Source organism: Octodon degus, unplaced genomic scaffold (genome assembly GCF_000260255.1).
Source record: "Octodon degus isolate 3935 unplaced genomic scaffold, OctDeg1.0 scaffold00016, whole genome shotgun sequence".
NCBI classification, from domain to species: Eukaryota; Metazoa; Chordata; class Mammalia; order Rodentia; family Octodontidae; genus Octodon; species Octodon degus.
This window is the reverse complement of record NW_004524592.1, coordinates 16,839,981-16,863,262: the sequence shown is the minus strand read 5'-3', so window position 1 is coordinate 16,863,262 and position 23,282 is coordinate 16,839,981. Positions and strand designations below refer to the sequence as shown.

At 35.5% G+C, this 23,282-nt stretch overlaps 1 protein-coding gene and 1 pseudogene across 1 annotated transcript; one reads left to right on the top strand and one right to left on the bottom strand.

The window, feature by feature from the left end:
* Positions 1 to 280: 280 nt before the first annotated feature.
* Positions 281 to 4,415, bottom strand: LOC101567424 (olfactory receptor 7A10-like). Its single transcript, XM_004626746.2, has 2 exons — positions 3,506 to 4,415; positions 281 to 297 (listed from the first exon to the last, which is right to left on the bottom strand). Exons 1-2 carry the CDS (start codon positions 4,413 to 4,415, stop codon positions 281 to 283), a joined length of 927 nt encoding a protein of 308 aa, XP_004626803.2.
* A 6,072-nt stretch (positions 4,416 to 10,487) lies between these two features.
* On the top strand, positions 10,488 to 11,512 carry LOC101583842 (annotated as a pseudogene).
* Positions 11,513 to 23,282: the final 11,770 nt, after the last annotated feature.

Genomic DNA, 23,282 nt, shown 5'->3' with positions numbered 1-23,282 from the left:
ATTACTTTGCTGAATTCACGTACCTACAATATTTGAATGGCAATGGAACACCGGTCTCTGACAAAACTAAACAAAAAAGGGAGATATAAATGAAGGTCCATTTTGTAGTGAAAAAATATATATATGTATATCTGTATATACAAAATAGGAGAGATATACAACTACTTGCTCTTAGTTCAATGAGAAGAAAGATTTATACTAATAGTGTTTAGATAAGGTTCATGTCTACATCTTGTACTCTGAATAACTACTATGAAGACAACAATGTGCAGTATATTAATTATTGTAACTGTCCTACTAACCTGTTTTGAAACTGTCTCATTGCTATTTCTTTCTCAATAAAATTTCTAAAAGATGAGCATTTGAAATGAAGACACATGTATTAGAAAAAATACAAATTTCAAGCAAAAACATGAAAAACCATTCAACATCACTGATCAATAAATGCAAATTAAAACAACTCTAAGATTCCATCTAACCCAGAAAAAATGACTGTTATTAAAAGATCAACCAATAACAAATGTTGTGGGGTTGTTGAGAAAAACAAACCCTTCTCACTGTTGGTGGGAGTTTAGACTGATTCAACTATTGTGGAAATAATCCTTGTGGAGATTTCTCAGAAACAAAGAGTATAGGACCCATTTGGCCCAGCTATTCTCCTTGTTCTCTTCGCAAATGGATAAAAAGCACCACACCACAGAGATATATGCACACACATGTTAAAAATAACATAGTTTCTAAAAGCTAAATCTTGGAAACAATCCAAATTCCCTTAAACTGAGGAATAGATAAAAAGATATATATTTTTATACAATGGAGTATACATAGATAAACATAAGTATACATAAGGATAAACTTGAGACATTTGGAGCTAAATAGATTCATCTTGAGACCATACTCTTAAGTGAAACAAATTGGATAAGTGTATTTAAATATTTGTCTCTCTTGTGTTAGAAACTGAAAGTATAAATAAAAATTAAAGTGTATAATAGATATTGTGAAATAGGAAGTCATTGTTCAAAGGGAAAGGAGAATAGGGAAGAGTGGAAGGAAAAATTTAAAAAATGTGAAATAAAAGGATGAAATGGAAGCCAAGCATTATAAATAAGAAGGGGGAAAGGGATTGAAGAGGGGGACAGGGATGAAAAAAGTGACTAACATACAGCATGTACAGATACAAAGTTCCTCTAATGACTGTGATCATCAATCATCATGCACATATCAACTTTACCTGTAAACTTAATTATAAAAAAGCATGATTTACCACAGGCCTCTCTACCCATAAATAGTCTCAGCATATCAAAAAATAAAGAAAACACATAACCTGATTATATTCTTTTATTTACCAACTTTTGTTACAAGAAAATGTTAAGTTAATTTGAAACTTAGGATAAATTAAAACACCATACAATAAGACCCACAAAATTTCAGGTAGGAATCGTGTGAGCCAGCATAATGGCAACAGAAGGCAATAACACAGAGCTCCAGATGGACCCAAGCAGATGTGCAAAAGTTCGAGAATTAAATTCTCAGAGATTTAAGCCAGTGGGGGGGGGGGAACTTGCTGAGATAAATGTTAATTTTTTTCCTTTATAACTTTAATTAAACTTTATTTTGAGATAACTTCATGTTATCATGCAGTAGTAAAAATAACAAAGACAAATCTATATAATTTATAGCTCAAATAACATTGACATTGAGAAACTATGGTGCGTTATTACAAGCAATATATTAATACTGATAAAAGGAAATTAAATAAACAGGCCAAGTGAGAGTTGCCTGTGTATGTTTATGGAGGTACTGTTTCCAATGGGTAAGATATGGACTCAACCTAGATGTTCATCACCAAATGAATGGATAAAACCGACATGATGCACACATATTATGTACTAATAATAAGCCATAATGAAAATGAAATCCAGTTGTTTCTGGAATGTGGATGGAACTGGAGGAGATTTTGTTAGGTGAAATACACTAAACTTAAAAAGCACAGTATCAGGGGCCGGGGAGATGGCTCAGTGGAATAAGAGCTTCCCTGGCAAGCGCAAGGGCCTGAGTTCAGTCCCCGGTTCCACAAAAAAAAAAAAAAGCACAGTATCTTATCTCTTAATATATTGACTTTTGCAATAAAAAGTCTGCCTTACTATAAAACAAGATGATACACTTGAGGAAGGAGGAGTAAAAGGACAGAAACAGGATATTGGATTTGATTCATTCTAGGCATATCCATATTTCAAAATAGTACACTGACCCTCATTGATACATACAACTACTACCACTTAATAAAAGTAAAACTAAACAAAAACAGTTTTTTAAAAAATCAAGAATCCTTGTGATTGTCCTTTTATAACTTACATCCATTTCCATCTCTTCTAGTGCCCAATTCTTAAAAAAGAACTACCCTACTTCCCTGTTACATATCTTTATCATTTGAAAAATAATGTGTTAAATGTAGAAATATACATCTAGGGAAAATAGTGGTATAGATGTATCTGGGGAATGCTTTCTTGTCAGTAACATGGACATTGAGATGAAATAGAAATAGATCCTAATATTAGAATTAAATCAATGCCTATTATACTAGGGTCTAGCACCAGGAAGAAGGGGCAAGGAAGTAATCCATGAAAGAATGATAAGCACATGAACCAAAATGGTGTACTCAGAATTGCTACCAACATAAACATACATTAATTGCCTCTTTGTTTTTTCCATGCTTATCCAACCTAAGACTATAGTTAGTAAAAGAAAAATAGATGAGCATGATATGGTCTTTTAAAATGTTCCTACTCAGGATATATTTTTCAAAAATATGTAGTATGGGAGAAGATTTTCCAATTATTTCTTATTCTGATATTGTAAAATAACATTGTAAAAAGTTGAACAAGGACAAATAAACAAATTTTGATGTAATACAGAGCAGAAACTACAATCTAAAAGGTCATATACATAGTAGAGGGAAGATAAAATCAAAACAGTGGAAACTCCGAAACAAAAACTGAATGAGTGAATTCCACCTTCAAAAGCAAGCCTGTCCTATGGATAACCCACTACTATTATGGACTACTGAGCTATATTGGATTATTTTGCTGAATTCATGCACCTACAATATTTAAATGGCAATAGAATACCCATCTCTGACAAAACTAAACAAAAAAGGGGATATAAATTAAGGATTATTTTGTATCTGTATATACAAAATATGATAGATATACAGCTACTTTCCCTTAATTCAATGAGAAGAAAGATTTGTACTAATAGCATGTGGACAGGATATCATGTCTGCATCTTGTACTATGAATAACTGCTATGAAGACAACAATATGCAATGTATTAATTATTGCGATTGTCCTACTAACCTGTATTGAAACTGTCTCATTGCTATTTGTTTCTCAATAAAATTAATTAAAAAACACAAATATCAATTCTGCTTTGAGCATTAAATACAGCAATCATGGGCCTTTCTTCAGTCTCAAGACGATGGCCACATTTTCAGTCATCTTCCAACAGAATCTTCTCAGGGCATTCTTGATGTCCTTATTTCTCAGACTGTAGATGAAAGGGTTCAGCAAGGGTGTGACCACACTGTACATCACCGAGGCTGTTGCAGTTGAGTGTGAATTTTCAGTGACGGCAGAACTAAGGTACACACCTAGGCTTGTGCCATAAAATAAGGATACAACTGAGAGGTGAGATGCACAAGTAGAAAATGCTTTGTACCTCCCCTGAGCTGAAGAAATTGCACGTATGGAGGAAACTATCTTGGAGTAGGAGTATAGGATGGCAGCAAAAGGACAACAGGCAATTAGCACAGTTGCAAAATATATCACTATATTATTTGAAAAAGTATCTGAACAGGCACAGTGGACAACCTGATTAAGTTCACAGAAAAAATGTGGGATTTGCAAGTCTGTACAGAAGAACAGCTGCAACACCATTAAGCTTTGCAGCAGGGCATGCAGGACACTCACTATCCAGGACACCACTACCAGCAATCCACAGAGCCTGGGATTCATGATGACCATGTAATTCAGGGGTTGACAGATGGCCACAAATCGATCATAGGCCATCACAGTCAGCAGAAATATGTCCACCACAGAAAAGAGTAGAAAAAAATTCATTTGGGTGATGCAACCTTTATATGTTATGATTTTGCTCTGGGTGTGTATGTTCACCAGCATCTTTGGTACGGTGGTGGATGTGAAACAGATGTCCACAAAGGACAGGTTGGAGAGGAAGAAGTACATGGGTGTATGCAGGTGGGTGTCTGAGATAATGGCCAGGATGATGAGCAGGTTCCCTAGTACAGTGACCAGGTACATGGAGAGGAACAGTCCAAAGAGAATGGGCTGCAATTTATAGTCCTCTGAAATTCCAAGAAGAAATGCTAAGATTTGCGTCTTGTTCTCTGTCTTCATTGGGTTGATGTAACTGAAAGAAAATTTTAAAAATTATATAATACAATTATATAGTACCAATTTGATAGAAATGCTATCATATGTTTTCTATGGTTACGATATGAATTAGTTTTGCATATGAATCTGTGTCCCTTTAGATGATCCCTTTGCCACTTTCAGTTTTGAATATCTATCTCACTCTCACCTTTAGCAAGAAAGTATCCTTTTTTTTTTTTTTTTTTTGCGGAACCGGGGATTGAGCTCAGATCCTTGCATTTGCCAGGGAAGCACTTATTCCACTGAGCCATCTCCCCGGCCCAAGAAAGTATCCTTTTAAAAGATTGAATTCACCCATGCCTTTGAGGAATATGATTTCATGATCATCAGATTGCAGGAAATGATTGATCAGTGCTAGAAAAATGAAGATTCTTAATTTCTGATGAGAAAGAAAAACATGAGAAAATAGAAGCTGATAAAATAAAATCCTATAACATATCACTTGACAACAGTTACCATGAAGGAAAATACAAATTCAGAAGGAAAAGAAAAGAGGGAATGTCATTTTTAACTGAATGAACTTGCAAGACAAGTAAGTAGGTAGGTGATATTAAAAAAAATAACCTCTAGCTGGGGAGATAGCTCAACAGAATAAGTGCTTGCCTGGCAAGTACAAGATCCTGAGTTCAATCCCTAGTACTGCAACAAAAAAATAACCTCCAGGACAATGGGGAGGAATCTTCAAAATTATCTGCTGAAGTGTGCATTTTGCAGGAGGCACAGACAGGGCAAAGATTGAGGAATATGCTTGTTTCAGACATTTATGGTCAACAATGAGCCAGAGTGATATGGACCATAAGCAAGAAGGATAGTGCCAAGTGTTGGGCTCAGAGAATAAGGAAAAACAAAGGTGCCTCAGATACATATTGAAGCTCCAACATACAGAAATTTCTCTGTCCAGATGGTTTTGCATTTTCAGTGTAGCAATTAGCTCACAGTGGATCCCCGTGAATTAAAATAAATATCCTGTTCATTTACTTCTAGTTACTAATATTTTTGCCTCTGTGGTATGTTACATTTCAACATTAATGAGGCCAAAGACACTCTCTGACAAGTATTTTCATCCATAAAAGCAAATGTGTTCATACACACTTGCACATGTGCACATAGAGACACACCATTGTGCACAGAAACAAGCATCGCTTTAAAATAAGATTCATCCAGTGATATCCTGGGACTGTGATAACATCATGTTGTTTACATCTCTAGTCCTACAATTTTAAAGCAGTGAATATCAGGCAAGCTGTCTGTATAAAATTATTTCTCTCTGAGTAAATACATGACTGTTATCCACAAATCCTACTGTGTAAATCTCCCATGCATATATAACTTAAGGACTCCTTTTGGCTATGATGATTCTTCAATTGTATGCTTTAAGAATATTTAACATTATTCTTAATTAACAGAGAAAGAAAAATTAATTGGCCCTTGTGGTGTAATAGAATAATAAACTGCATGGTCCTCAAGAGATTGTAACAAAAAATGCTTCTTAATTTTTAATGGTATAACAACTCCAATTACCTCCCTTTAAGTGCTAGCAAAATTACTTAAGACCAAAATGAAATTTCATAAAAGACAACAAGTGAGCTCTTTTTTATTGTCAAGAAACTTAGAGAGTGAACAACCAAGTAGGAAGATACACAAAGGGAAGAATAAACCAAATAAGTAAATGCACAAACAACAATATAATTGGAACACGTTAAAAAATATTTTTATTTTAAAGAGAAAAAAACCTAAAAATAAAGCCAACAATACAAGCTAATAGGGGCTGGGGAGATAGCTCAGTAGAATAAGCACTTACCTGGCAAGCGCAGGGTTGAGTTCAATCCCTGGTACTAAAAAAAAAAAAAAAGTGAATAGGATAGAAATAAGAATTACTACATTGCATATTATTTTTAAAAGTAATTGCTCAGAGTACAAGACATAGGCATAAAATATTGTCTAAAGAATATTAACACAAACCTTTCTTTTCAGTGAACTAAGAGAAACCAGCTGTAAATCTAACTCTCTTCTAGATGATAGATAGATAGATAGATAGATAGATAGATAGATAGATAGATAGATAGATGATAGATAGATAGATACATAGATACATAGATACATAGATACATAGATACATAGATACATAGATACATAGATAGACAGACAGATGTATAGATATAGATGATAGATATAGATGAAAGATATAGATAGATATTTCTTTTCCCTTCCTTCCTCTCTCCTTTCCTCACCATAGTTTCTCTTCTTCTGAACAGTTTCTTCCCAATTCACAAAATGCATTTTACATTTTGGATCTTATTTACTTGTTTCAAAGAAATTTTTCTCCTGTGCTTTTCCATATTAATATCAACAGTGGGATTCCAGTGTTTCATTTTATTTCAATTAACACATATTAAGTGTGTATATTTTTAGAATATAAGGATGAATTTCAATACATGTACATTGTGTGATGATCAAGTCAGGATAGCTAGCATATCCATTACTTCAACCGTTCCCCATTTCATTGTGCTAAGAATATTCAAAGTTCTCCTTCCCTTGTGTTTTCATATATACAGTGCACTGTGATTAACTATAGTCCTTCCACAGAACAATAAAATAACAAAATTTCCTCTTCCTATCTCACTAGATTTGTCCCTGTTGATAAATCTTACACTATTTTGGAGCCCATCCTTGACCCTGTCTCTGACATTGTTTTATTCTCCACTTTTATCAGATCAGTTTTAGGTTCCACCATGAAAACTAATGGTTAGTATGTCTCAGTGACATAATTCAGATGCAAAAAGAAAAATACCAGTAGGTTTTTTATGGGCAATAACAGACAAAGATTATTTTCCCCATTATTTTGTGGGGTAACTTGCTTGTGCTTTTTTCCCCCCAGATTTTCAGTTTTGAACTAGTTAGACAAATCTCAAATCAGAACTCTGCACAGTAGGTTGCAGCATTTCTGCAACATGAAAGTTTAGTACAGATGATATCCTATAAAATCTTGCACTCACCCGGACGTATCTTTCATTTTACACTGAATTAAGTCAGACATGTGGCTGATTCTCAAGGCCATTACTCACATGTATTTTCATACATCTTACCACATCTTAGCATCGTGGAATGGATCCAAGTGAGCAGAGACTTACCTCCTTTATTCACTTTTTAGTTTTCACAGGGTTAAGTGAATATGTGTTTCTCTCTCCCTCTTTTTTTTTTTTTTTTTTTTAATTTTAGGGAAGGGCCTACAGGGTGTTCAGGGTCTCACTACTATATCAGACTCATGGTGATTCTCTTGTTTACAGCCTCCCAAGTGCTGGGATTACAGACGCGTGCCACCACACCCAGGCTCAATTGCCGTCTCAGCGAGCCCAGGGGTGGGACCAGCACGGCAGGCCCCGGGATCAAACCCACAACCCCTGAGCCTGCTTGCAGGCACTTTAATCTGCTGAGCTATTAGGCTGGCCCTAGGGTTAAATGAATATGTTTACATTATGTAAAGTTGAAGAGAAGGAAAAGTTGTACAATAAAAATAATTCCAAGATAATAGCAATAGCAGATTAAATTGAGTTTTAAAAGCTGTATTAAACATAACTGAAGTATCAAGCATTACATCTAAAAAGATATATAATATGAATAGTTTAACATTATGAAGATGGATTGATAATTAAATTGGTAAAGATCAGGACATAAAATAATGTCTTACTCTCCCACCACAAAATATCCAACATTCCCAATTTAAAGAACAAGAGGTTTATTTTGGCTTGTGGTACAAGTGTATTGTCATCTTGCTCCCAGGCAGAAACAGAATGACATGACATGGCAGAGGAAAAACAGTTCCACTCTTGATCTTCAGGAAGTAGAAAGAGTGACGAGCAGCCAGGAAAAACACATCCTTCCAGGTCAGGTCAGGACCTAAATCTTAGTAGCAAGTCAGCTACAGTGTCCCCATGGTCCAATCAACTTCTTTTTTAAAAAATTATGTATTTATGTATCTATGTATGTATTTATTTGGTACAGGGTCTAGCTATACAGTTCTGACTCATAGTGATCCTCCTATCTCAGCCTCCCCAGAACTAGGATTATAGGCATGTGCCACCAACCCCAGTTTTGGGGCGCACGGTACATGCAGGGTTCTGGGGCCAGCGTGGCATGCAGAACCAGGATCAAACTTGGGTTCTTCTGTTTGCCAGGCACCTGGACCACTGCACTATCTCCCCAAACCCCAATCAACTTCTTATAATGAGAAATTGAGTGATATTTCAAATCCAAAGAGTAACAATGAAAACAATAATTTTCTTAAAATATTGCAACATGTCAAATGTCTTCAGTTGCAATTTAATGAATCATTGTAAATGGATTTTTAACATGTGGCAAGGTTATATTTGAACTTATTTGGAAAAATTTGAATAGCTAAAAGAAAGCTTGGATAAATGGGTGTGTATGTGGATGAAAATGAACTTGGTACAAAATATTCTACAAAATATCAGGAATTTTCTTTAAGATGAAAGTAAATAATAAAGTTTAGAAGAACATCATGAAAACCTCGTGAATATCAGGGCAAAATCATCTTGAATGGCACCAAAAATTCAGAAATAAAAACATAAATAGCCAACTACATTACATTTACTATTTTATAGAATACTAACAATGTCAATAAGAAATAAAAAACTGGAAAGTTGCACTGAAATGCTGATTTATATAGAAGTTAGATATATGATGATAATAAGCCAGTTAAAGTAGTGTTTCATCTCAGATATAAGAAATGCTTTTACTTTACTTATGTCTTTCCACAGATATGGCATTATTTATCTTTTTCACCTAATTAATTGCAAGTGTTCTTGGGCCCATGAAGCCACTGTAAGCTTCTCAGTCCTTTTAATACAGTTTCATTTGTCACTGCTTAACTGTCAACAATGATTTCACACTACTCAGTTCATTGTTCCTTTCACTTTTCTACACAGTGAATGAATATATCAATAAATTAATCAAACAAACAAGAAACCACCAAATTTTTCACTTGTTTCTGAGGCTGGATTTGGTCTCATTCACCTTAAGTAAATGTCTTCAGGTCTTTCAGGAATTTTTCCTACAGCATCAGCTGGACTCTTTAACTTACCTGAATGGGTTTTCACAACAGAAGGTATGGAAGTCCAAATTCTTTGGTGGATGGGCGAGGATGGAGGCTGAAGCTATGTTGCCAGATGAAACCGCAAGAAGTGGTTATGTCCCCAACCCAGAGGCAGGAAATCAAAATACCAAATCAAGTTCCATCGAGATGAGTGTTGCATACACTTAGGGACAACAACAAAGGAGATGTTTACAGCTCTAAAAACATGCTCATTAGGCACATTTCTCTCATGTCATCCCAACTCTGAACACATCATTTCCCAGGGGGATGCTATGGTGTTCCAAAAGGATGTTTTTACTTATCTCTTCCCAGTACACCCGGGTAAATGACAGGTCAATCAGTCTTTATTGTCTCTTGTCTATAAATGCCTTAATTTTCTAAATATCTAATCTCTTAACATCCTTGGAGTTGTCTCCAAAATGTGAATTTGATAAAAAAAAAAAAATGTGCCTTGGCTATAACCGATGGATGCTCAAAAACCTTAAGATGTAAAGCACACATCCACTTATACCACAAGAAAATTTACCTTTTCTGTCCTCATTGAAGGGGTGGACTGTGTGATCACTTTATATAAAAACATAAGATAACAAATCTCAATTTCTTGCTACTTTTCTAACGATGAGAAAACAGCATCTTTACAACACAAGTAAGCAGCGACATTTAGTTGTGACTTTACAAAATGCTTGACAATATAGAGATATACTGAGATATTTTAATATATATTGCCATAAGTTATGAATTTGCAGTCATTATTGTATTCAGTTCTTAGAAAAGTCTGTTCTTGTGACCTCTAATGTAATAAATCTAATTCTATGTTCATATAAATGGGGCTCAGAATGGAAACCTGCCCAACAAAGCCCATTAGAATTTTAACATATTGGCTTTTGGCCTGATTCCCAACATGCTCCGGTGGTTTGGACAAGATGAGCTCGATCAGAACTGGGTATGATTGGGGGCCCTGCCCCTTAGCTCAGTTCTTTAAGTGGCTGCTTCAACAAAGCAGTCAGGCTCAGGTTGCTGTGGTTCAATCCCCACAATGCATGCCAGCCAAACCTGCCCTGAAAGCATTCAGAGAAAAAAAAAAAAAAAAGAACTGGGTATGACCTATCAGCCTCTACATTCTTTCATGATGGAAGAGTTTTTCAAGTTGAATATGCTATGCGGGCTGTGGGAAATAGTAGTACAGCTATTGGGATCAGATGTAAAGATGGTGTTGTCTTTGGGGTAGAAAAATTAGTTCTTTCTAAACTTTACAAAGAAGGTCCCAACAAATGACTTTTTAACATTGTTTGGCACATTGGGATGGCAGTAGCAGGTTTGCTGGCAGATGCTCAGTCTTTAGCAGACAGAACAAAAGGAGAAGCTTCCAGCTTTAGATCTAAGTGCAGCTATAACATTTCACTGAAATATCTTGCAGACCAAGAGGCCATGTACATACATGCTTATGCACTCTACAGTGCTGTCAGACCCTTTGGCTGCAGTTTCATGCTTGGGTCTTACAGTGTGAATGATGGTACACAACTCTACATGATTGACCCTTCAGGTGTTTCATATGGTTATTGGGGCTTTGCTATTGGAAAAGCCCAGCAAGCTGCAAAGACAGAAATAGAGGGCCAGGGAGATAGCTCAGCAGCATAAGTGCCTGCCTTGCAAGGGCAAGGTCCTGAGTTCGATCCCCAGTACCACAAAAAAAAAAAAAAAAAACAGAAATAGAAAAGCTTCAGATGAAAGACACAACCTGCCGTGATGTTGTTAAAGAAATTGCAGAAATAATTTACATACTACATGATGAAGTTAAGGATAAGGCTTTTAACTGGAGCTCAGCTGGGTTGGTGGATTAACTAAAAGAAGACATGAAATTTTTCCAAAAGATGTAAGGGAAGAAGTAGAGAAATATGCTAAGGAATCACTGAAGGGAGAAGATGAATTAGATGATAATAGTATGTAACAATTATCTGAGCATCTAGTCGGCTTTACATTTCTGTAATAGTCCCTCGAAACTATTTAGCCCCCAAATTATACATATCCACCACTGAATTTTCATTAAAATGTTGTCTTGTAAAAAAAAAGAATTTTAACATATTACTTAAATTTTTTTACTATATATATATATATATGTATATATATATGCAGAAAACAATGATTATATGCAAAATGGGAGTTAGTACATGCACATAACACACCTTATTTCTTTCTATCTTCTGCCTTCCTCTTTCCCTCCTCCCTCACTTGGTCCCCCTTCAATGTGAACATCTTCTTCCTACTTCCCAATATTTATCATCCATTTTGGTCCTTATTTGTGGATTTTCCCACAATGAATGCAATATTTAAACATGTGTATGCAATTCATTTCACTTAAAGATAGTCTCAGTGTACATTCATTTACCTAAAAATGTCTCAAGTATATCCTTCTTTATGGCACAGCATTACACCACTGCATATAAAAACCACATTTTCTTTATTCATTCATCAGTTCATGGCCATCATGGCTGCGTCCAAGTTTTAATTATAGATTTGCTATTATGAATATAGGTGTGTGTGCATCATTCTGGTGTGATGCTTTTCACTTTTTTGGAAGGATACTGAGATAGGGAATAGTAAGGTCAAATGAAACCTTTAGTTTCAGGTTTTTGAGGAACCTCCATACTAATTTCTATGTTGGTTGCACCAGTGTAGTGCACTCCCAGCAGTGCAGTGATCCACACAGCTCTTGATGTTGTCAGGGAAACATCAAGGCAGCGATGGGATGAGGAAAATATACACAAGAGATAAAAGCTGAAGTCAGGTGGGCTCTCTCTCTTTTGATGGGAGGAGAAGAACTGAACTACCCCTGTAGGGGTATTTATTTATACTTTTGACAAAGTATCACAAAACACAAGAGTGTCTAGCGACTAAGGACTGCAATTATCTCTGGCAAGATTTTTTTTCTCAGGACCAAAGTATTTACAGTTTCAGGTGCTCCCCACACACCAGCAAGGGAGAAGGGCTCCTTTTCCCCCACAGCCTTTTGGTTTATTTCCGTGGATTTGTTTGTTTGTTTGTTTGGTTGGTTGGTTGGTTGGTTGGTTGGGGGTTTTTTTGGGTTTTTTGTTTTTGTTTGTTTGTTTGTTTGTCTTTGTGGTACTGGGGACTTAATTCAGGACCTTATGCTTGCCAGGCAAGCGCTTGTTCTACTGAGCTATCTCCCCAGCCCTTGGTTAATTTCTTGATGATAGCTACTCTCTCAGTAATGAAATAGAATCTCAGCATTGTTGTAATTTCCATCTTTCAAATAAGCAAAGATGTTGAATATTTTTTCATATATTTATTTGCCATTCCTATTTCTTCATCAGAGAAGTATGAATTTCAGATGCCACTTTTTGGATGGTGTCTTTAAGTTTTAGGGTCTTTTTTTTCAGTACTTAGTATATTCTAGATATTAATCCTTTGTCTAAAGCAGAACTGATTTTTAAAATTTCCATTCTGTGAGTATTCTTATCACCCTGTTTGTGGTTTCTTTCACTGTGCAAAAGCCTTTTAAGAGGAAATTTGAATGTAGGAAGAATCTGGTAAGATTCTAGGTACAATATCTGGCAACAGTGACCTCAGTTGATGTTACTCTTTAATACTTCATGCAGGCATCATGAAAGGGATGTAGATGACCTGCCAGTTACTTCTAAGGAAAATCTTAACTTTGTTTCACACTCCTTAAAACGTCCTCTCTTCCTTGCAGTGTTTCTGAAGGTGGCCTGTGCTGTCTTCTGATTCATCACCTTGGAACCTCTCTATTCCTCCAATTTGTTTCTTTTTCAACTTGTTCTTTTTTGTTTTGTTTTGTTTTGCTCCAAATGCCTTCAGGGCAAGTTTGCCTGGCTTGAGTTGTGGGGATCGAACCACAGCAACCTGAGCCTGACTGCTTTGTTGAAGCAGCCACTTAAGGAACTGAGCTAAGGGGCAGGCCCCCATTCAGCTTGTTCTTTATATTGCTTGTCAGCTGCTTCTTCATTTGTGATCTTGAAAAATGACTGGTTATTACTTATCTGTTACGTCAAAGTCATATGTTTCATTTTATCTTTGACATTCAATTTATCAGTCTGACTTTCCACACTTTATTCAGAATTCAAGAATCAGATGTAGGGCGCCGAGGAGATGGCTCAGTAGAATAAATGCTTCCTGGGCAAGCACAAGGGTCTGAGTTCAATCTCTGGTTCTGCCAAAAAAAAAAAAAAAAAAAAGAATCAGATGTAACTCCCCACACTTGGTATACTCAACGACACCCTGTTTTTGTGTCTTTGCTCCCAAATGCCTAGCAAGTTCTTATGTATAGTATGGCCTAAACATTAATCTTGGACACATACGATGGAATCTTGTTAGGCTGACCTAAAGTAACCCAAAGGCTGAAACTCAAGATATATAAAAATAAAGACCAAAGGCAGGGCAATAGCCTTTTTACTCTAGCCCTCACTTTGCCTGCATTCAGTGTCCGAGTGTCCTTGTTTGCAGCTCTCACACCCATGAGTCTTTCCCAATGCAAATTCACTTAAAAACTCTAAGCAAAAACGTCATCGCAGATATCTTAAGATTTTTAGATGATAGTTTTCATTGTTTTTTAAAGATTAAGCTTTTCAATAATAAAGATAAGATTCTATTTTTTTTATTACTTGTAACATTTATTCTGTGGTGTTATGCTCTTAAAGTCTTTACCTACACTTAGGTCTTCAGGAGTTTTACTTATTTTATCTTCCAGAGGTTTCTGTTTCTATTTTAATATTTAGATCTTTGAACTATTTTAATTTTAGTTTAGTTCATGATGAGAGATTGGGTCTACTTTTAATCTAAAGCTTGTAGAAGGGGTCGGGGAGATGGTTCAGTGGAATAAGTGCTTCCCTGGCAAGCGCAAGGGCCTGAGTTCAATCCCCGGTTCCACCAAAAAAAATAAAAAATTTTAAAAAATTAAAAAAAAAATAAAACTTGTGGAAAAGCAGTTTTCTTAGCACCATTTGTTAAAGAGACTGGCTTCCAGTGGAGATGTTTGGGCTCTTTGCAAAAATAAGGTAACTGGATGTGTTTGGAGTTGTTTACACATCTTCTAATCTGTTCCACTGACCTTCTTGACTCCTCTGTTACCTTTTCTATGCTGCTTTTGTCATAGTAGCTTTGTAGTATAACTTCAAGCTGAGGATTTTAATGCACCTGTGAGGCTTTTGTTGCTCAGGAATGCTTTTGCTATTCTATGCCTCTTCATATTCTGCATGAATTTTAGGATTGTTTTCTCTAATTCTGTGAGGTATGCTGCTGTTATTTTGATTAGGATTACATTAAATCTGGATAACAATTTTGGAAGTATTGCCATTTTCACTACACTAGTAGTGATTATTCAAGAAAAAGGGATATCTTTCCATTTTCTGATGTTCTCTTTGATCTCCTTTTTCAAATTACCATAGTTTTCAGTATAAGGTATTTTACTTCCTTCATTAGATTGATTCAAATGTACTTCATTTTTCTTGATGCTATTGTGAAAGTTGTTTCCCTAATTTCTCTCTCAGAGAGTTTATTGTGAGTGTACAGCTATTGACTTTTTGAGTGATGACTGTATCCTGCTACCCTAGTGAATTTGGTTATTAAATCTAGTAGTTTTTGGTTGTGCGATTGGGTTCTTCTGTGTAGAGTATCATTTCCTCTTCAAAATAATGGTAATTTAAATTCTTCCATTGCTATCTTAATTCCTTTTATTTACTTTGTCTAATTTCTGTAGCTAATATATTCAAAACTATATTGAATAGGTATGGTGATAGTGGACACCCTTGTTTTGTTCATGACTACAAAGTGAAATCTTGATTATTTTGAATATTTGATATGAAGTTGGGTTTTGGTTTGTCATAAATAATTTTTTAAGATTAATATAAAAACATTCTATTCCATTTTTCTCTATGGTTTTTATCTAAATGTGTTGCATTTTGTCAAAAACTTTTCCTGCATTTATCAAGATAATGATTCATACTTGGCTCTGTTGATATGGGATAGTACATTGATTGATTGGCATATGTTCAACTATCCCTGTATACCTGGGATGAAACCTACTTGATTGCGATGTATAATCATGATTTGCTGCATTCTGTTTGCCAGTATCTTTTTGTGGATTTTTGCATCAATGCTTATTAAGGAGATTGGCTTGTAGTTCTATTTCTTGGTTGGATCCTTCTCTGGCTTTGGTATCAAGGCAGTACTTACTTCCAGGAATGGGCTTGTGAGTATTTCTTCCCTTTCAATTTCACTAAATAGTTTGAGAAGTAATTTCATTAAGTAGTCTCTAAAATTGTAAAAATTCATCAGTGAATCCATAAGGAACTGGCCTTTTTAATTGCTGAGAGTTTTAAACTATGTGTTCAATTTCAATGGCATTGGTTTGCTTAGAATTTTTATATATTGTTGTTTCAACTTTATTATTTCATGTGTTTCTAGAAATCTGATAGTTTCTTTATGTTTTCCATCTTATTAGAATATGAGTGTTCAATGTAGGTACTGATTATCATCTGGATTTCTGCAGGATCCATTATGATTTTCCCATTTCATTCCTAATACATGGATTTGAGTCTTTATTTTTTGATGTTTTGGCTAAGTGTTTGTAAATTTTATTTAATCTTTCATAAGAAAAAAAACACTTCAGTTCATTGATTTTTTGCATTGCTTTCTCAGGACCAATTGTATTAGTCTTTGCTTTGATCTTCATAATTTCCTGATTCATATGAAATTTTGGCTGAACTTGCTCTTTTTATCTAGAACTCTAAGGTTGAACAGTTGATTTACTTATGCTTGCTGAATCTTTCCAATTCAGAATTCATCAGTATAATTTCCCCCTTTAGACTGTGTTAATTGCATCCCATAAGATTTGATAAGTTTAACTATAGTAAATGTCTAGTTGTTTCTTTAATTTCATCTGTGACCCATGGGTTTTTCAGGAGGGATTTATTTAATTTCCATGTATTATACATTTTTGTGGCTTCTATTGCCATCAGTTTCCAATTTTATTGCACTATGATTTGATAATATATATGGGATAATTTTAATTTCTTTTTATTTAGTTCTTAAGGTGCATATCTAAATTTTAATTGTATCTATGGTACAGAAATTCAGTGAGCCTTGGGAGCATCAGTGAGCTGCTTGGGAAGGAAAAAACACCACCTACCATCCCACCATTTTCTCTGAAGGCATAATGAGCCTTAGCAACATTGGGAATTTCGTGAACTGTATGGGAGGGACAAAGCCTACCCAAACCTCTGCCATCCATAAGGCCTTGCTTGGTCTGGAAGAATAATGGTGCCTGGCACATACTTCTATACTGTGGATTGGGCATTCAACACAGGAAGTGCCTAGGAAATGGTAATTGGCTTGTTTGGAATAACCAAGGATAAATCAACTCTAACAAGGGGAAACAATTTGCATACAAACTGATAATTTATTACCAGTTGGTTATAACTATACACTTTATTCTATGGTCTAAATTTAAAAATCAATAGCTATAGCAATTTATCAGTTTATAAATTGTGCTTATTGCTAATTGTACTACTGTAACTATGTTGTCGTATCTGTTCTAATCAGTTCTCCCTTGTGTATTGAGAAGCTCTGGGGCAATAACTTCAAAACATCCCTATAGCAAGACACTGGGGATTGAACCAAACAGAAACAAACATCTAACTCTTAATGAATTGAGAGGGTATGACTTTTGAAAAGACACAAATATAAAAATCTTTTAAACAGAGAAGATATCCTTGAAATACAGACTATTCCAGGAAAGACACTGATAACACTGATACAGCTATCTACTACCAAAACTCACAAGATCACCACAGAAAGCAAAATAGAACACAAAATAAAAATTGTTTAGAAATTAAAAAATATATAAAAAGAGCAAAAGTCAATCTCCGACCTCCAGCCCACCCAGAACAAGTCCAAGAGACAAAGACATGGAAGAACTTGGAAATCATATACCTGAAATTTCTTAAATGATAGCAAATGAAGGAAATGAACAACTCATCAGGATATAGAAGAAATCAGATCACAAATAAACTCTTGGGTAAAAAATAAATAAATAAATGGCAATAGTTATGAAAGAATTGCTCACCACACCTAAAGAAGAATTAGATAAACAATAGAGAAGAATAGGAAAATGATGGAAACATTGAATGCACAATACAGGAAAAAATGAGACTGGATGAAACAGATACAGATATGCAGGAAATAAAGTATTCCATTGAAAGCTGGCAAAAGCTTTGAACAAAACTGAAGATAAACATTCATAGTTTAAGGACAGCATTGCAGCTAGGGATAAAAAAATGAAAGATCTCTTAAAAATAACAACTAATCAGGAAATAATAATCCAACAGCTAGGTGTCAAAAAAAAAAAAAGAAAGAAATCAGAAGTCAACATAAGCGACATAGAAAGACTATTTACAGAAGTAGAAGCAAAAAATTTTCCAAGCATGAAATAAGAATCTCACATACAGATAATTGAGGCACATACTAAGGAGAGTTGCATGGAGAGAAAACATTCTCTCAGGCTTTCACAGAGAGCAAATTGGTCAAGCAATGGCTGTGACTCATCCACAAGGCTGACACTCACAAAGGACCTACAAACTGCAGTACAGGGTTTCAGGGTAAATCTTGGGAGGATTTCACTCACATTTTCAGATACAAAAACTACATTGCTTGTTATACAGGTCTTGCTTTATCTTGGTCTTAACCATCTAGCAGAAAAGTGTAAAAATGAGGTATAAAAAATAAAGCCATATTAATATGCTGAGCTGTAAAAACTCAAGTCACCAACTTCTAACATTGTCAGTCCTACGGATAACCCACTACTATTATAGACTACTGGACTATATTGGAATACTTTGCTGAATTCACACACCTACAATATATAAATGGCAATGGAATACCCATCTCTGACAAAACTAAACAAAAAAGGAGATATAAATAAAGGACCATTTTGTATCTATGTATACTAAATAGTTGGGATAGATATATAGTTACTTTCTTTTAATTCAATGAGAAGAAAGATTTGTACTAATAGTGTTTGGACAGGATATCATGTCTGAATCTTTTACAATGAATAACCACTAAGAAGTCAATAATATGCAATATATTAATTATTGAAACTGTCCTATTAATCGGTTTCAAAACTGTCTCATTGTTATTTGCTTCTCAATAAAATTTTAAAAATAAATAAAACATTGAGGCACATAGAATTCCAATCAGCCATAATCAAAATAAATCTACACCTACACATGTAATAATCAAGATCCCAGAAATTCAGTATGACAGAATCTTAAAAGCTGTTAGAGGAAAAAAAAAAAAGATCATCTAAATGATCATAATAATCCTCATCATAATTGCATCATATTTCTCAATATAAATCATCAAATAAAGAAGATCCTGCAGTGAAGTATTATAGGTAATGAAACAAAACAACTTCCAGCCTAGATTGATGTACTCTGTAAAACAATCTTTCAAGATTAATGGAGAAGTCAAATACTTCCACTACAAAGAACAACTAAAGAAATTCATGATCACCACACCAATCCTACAAAGAGCATTCAAAGATATTCTAGAGGACTCAAAGCCCAGGCCAGGTGTGAGTGGGACCACTCAGGGACACCCAGAACCTCATTTGACCCAGGGCTGGAGTGTAACTGAGACTACCCGGGACCTGGCCAGGGCCTGCCAGATCCTCATTCAAGACAGTGCCCAGGCTGAGCATGTGAGTGGAACTTGTATATCTTGATACGTTTTATTCAAATTTCTTGTGAAAAAGGTTCATTTTTCTTGGAAATGTGGAGCTATAATTTCAACTAAATTCAGAAATTTTAAACCTATAAATATTTATTGCCTACCCCTTTATATTTTGAAAATTCTAATTATATGAATATAAGTTCCTTGATTTTGGCACAGAGTGAAATATTATATGACTGATCTGTAAATTCTTACTTCTTCACTTTTATTTTGGACAATTTTTATTGTTATATTAATTTAAGTTTGTAAATAATTTATTTACAATGTGCAATCTATTATTAATCACATGCTATGTATTCACTCAGAAATATTTCTCTAGGCCCCCAAGCCCGCCAAGTGAGTGAGAAATTCTGCAATTCCCTTGGGACCCCCAGATCCAGCCCAGCCCAGGCCCAGCCAGTGTGTGGGAGAGCTTCCAGCTTCCCTGTGCTGGAAGGATCCCTCCAGACCAAAACTCAGGCACCTGCATGAGTGAGACCCTCTACAGCACCATCGTGACCCCTGCAACCTTCCAGAACCCCCACTGCCAAGCCAGAGGACTGACTGAAAACTTCTGCAACTCTCTCGAACCCCCAGATGCAGGCTAAGCCCAGATCAAATTAGTGTGTGGGAGAGCTTCTGCACTCCACTGTGCTCCCTGGGACAGGGACACAACAGAGGGGCACCACAGGTTCACTGTTGTGCCAGAGGAGCACAACAGGTTCACTTCCAAGGGCTGCAGCAGCAAGGAGCTGAACACAACAGCTAGACCCAGGTGAGGCATAACTGGATAAACTCAAACTTAATAGGTCTACATCCAAATTTCAGTAGATGCTAAGGTTATAACTGCACCAAAGTTCTACACCAAAGGTCAGAGGTCAATGCTATATGAAATGACAAAGAAAAGGAGCAAAATGCAATCTCAGATCTGGAGCCCACCATAACAAGAGCAGAGGACACTAGCTCAGCTGAAATGAATGAAATAATAGCATCGGAAGTAAAGAAACAACAGCAGAAAGTTATAGAGGAACTCAGAGCAGAACTAATTCCTGAAACGAAAAAAGAAATCTCTGAATTCACAGCACTGGAAGAATCTAATAGAGAAAATTATGGGGGAAACCCAATGCACACCCAGAAAATGTGCAGAGGACACTAGCTCAGATGAAATGTATGAATTAACAGCATCACAAGTAAAGAAACAACAGCAGAAAGGTATAGATGAACTCAGAGCAGCATTAATTTCTGAAATAAAAAAGAAATCTTGGAACTCATACCATCTGAAGTAAAGAATCAAATGCAGAAACATATGGAGAAAATCCAATCTGAAAAAAAACTGCAGTACGAAAATTAATAAATGCCTCTAAACAAGACATTGATTTAAAAAATAGAGATTACAAATATGACAGATTCCTTGAATGAGCAATACAGGAAAGAAATAGATTGCATGAAGCAGAGTCGAAGAGACATAGAGTAACATAAAATCACAATAAAAAGCCTGCAAAACCATTTGAGTGAAAGTGAAGAAAGAGTTACAGATCTAGAAGATGCTGGGGCAGTTAGTGAAAAGCTAAGAAAGGATCTCTTAAAAACAACAAGGATACGGGAAAAAATAATCCATCACCTGCAAGACGATGCAAAGATGAACAACGTGAGACTAACAGTCATTAATGAGAAAGGTGGAGTCAATACAAATGATATAAACAGAATATGAGCAGAAGTAATAGCAGGAAACTTCCCAAATATGATGAAACAAGCCGATATTCAGGTCACTGAAGCATACAGAAAGCCAAATAACTTCAACCCAATTAAACACACTGAGACATATAATAGTCAAGGTCCCAGAAATCCAACACAAGAATAATATACTGAAAGCTGCTAGAGAAAAGAAGCAGATCGCATTCCAAGGAAAACCCATCAGAATTACGGCCGAATATTCACAAACCATGAAGGCAAGAAGAGCATGAAGCAGAGTACTTCAAGTCTTCTACGAAAACTAATTCCAGCCCAGCTACTATGCCCTGCAAAACTGTCTTTCAAGTTTGATGGAGAAGTGAAATTCATCCATGAAAAAGAACAACTAAAGAATTTCATGAGCACAAAGCCAATCCTACACAGACTACTGAAAGATGTTCTAGAGAGGGACCAAAATGATCAGAACTCCATGAACGATAACAGAAGGAACCCACTAAATAGAGCAAACAATAGAACACAGGACAAAAAAGAGTAAGAAACAGCAAGTAAATAAAATGTCAATCATAAGTCAACACATCACAATTATAACCATCAATGTAAATGGACTCAATTCACCAATTAAGAGAAATAGATTGGCACAGTGGATTAGGAAAAAAAAACCAACAATATGTTGTATACAAGAAACACATTTAACTCATAAAGAAACTCACAGGCTGAAAGTCAAAGGATGGAAAACAATACTACATGACCCAGCACTTCAGAAAAAAGCAGGGGTAGCAATCTTGATCTCAGACAGTCTCAACTTCAAACCAAGAAATGATCAAATGAAATAAAGAAGACCACTACATACTAGTTAGAGGAAAAATTCAAGAGGAAGGAATAAAAGTCATAAATATGTATGCACCAAACACGGGAGCACCCAACTATATAAGACAAACTTTAATAGACATGAAAAAATCTAATATCCAATACAACAATCTTAACAGGAGACCTTAACACCCCCTTATCCCAAGTAGATAGATCAACTAGACAAAAAATTAGCAAAGAAGTAGCACAACTGAACCAGAGATTGGAACAAATGGACTTGGTAGCCTTACACAGTGTTCCACCCAACCACAGTGAAATACACATTTTTTTTCAGCTGCACATGGATCATTTTCTAAAATAGATCACATACTAGTACATAGGACATGCTTAAGTATATTCAAGAAAACAGAAATTATCCCATGCATATTATCTGGCCACAATACAATGAAACTGGAAATAAATAACAAAAGAAACTAGAAAAACCCTCGAAATACATGGAAATTAAACAACACCTTACCCAGCAATCAATGGGCTACAGATGAAATTAAACAAGAAATTCAACAATATCTACAATTCAAGGAAAAATCATCCACAACTTATCAGAATTTATGGGATGCAATGAAAGCAGTTCTCAGAGGGAAATTCATAGCTGTGAACTCACACATTAGGAAAAGAACGGGAACAAATAAACACCCTAATGCTGCATCTTTGAGATCTACAAAAGGAAGGCCAAAACAAACCCAGAGCCCAAAGATGGGAAGAAATCATAAAGATTAGAGCAGAAATTAATTCAATTGAGATAAGGAAAACAGCTCAAAGAATTAACAAATCAAAAAGTTACTTCTTTGAAAGATTAAATAAAATTGATAAGCCCCTAGCCAACCTCATCAAAAAGAGGAAAGAAAACATTCCAAATACAAGCAATAAAGAATGAAAAGGGTGTAACTACTACAGACCCAGTAGAAATACAGAAGATTATCAATAGCTACTTTGACAATCTTTATGCTCACAGAATAGAAGCCACAGATGAAATGGACAGATTCCTAGGTAGGTAAAAATTACCAAAACTGAATCAAAAAGATATAACAACCTTCAATAACCCAATAACAGCCATTGAAATAAGGAACGTAATAAAGACCTGCTGACAAAGAAAAGTCCAGGTCCTGATGGATTCACACCTGAATTCTATAAGAAATTCATAAAAGATATAATCCCTACACTCCTCAAGCTCTTCAATGAAATTGAAAAGCAAAGAGCTCTCCCAAAATCATTCCTGGAGGCAAGTATTATGCTGATACCAAAACCAGGGAAAGACACAACTAAGAAAGAGAACTACAGGCCGATCTCCCTCATGAACATAGATGCAAAAATCATCAATAAAATCCTAGCAAATAGAATACAGCAAATCATCAAGAAGATCATACACCATCACCAGTTAGGATTTATCCCAGGGATGCAAAGATAGTTCAATA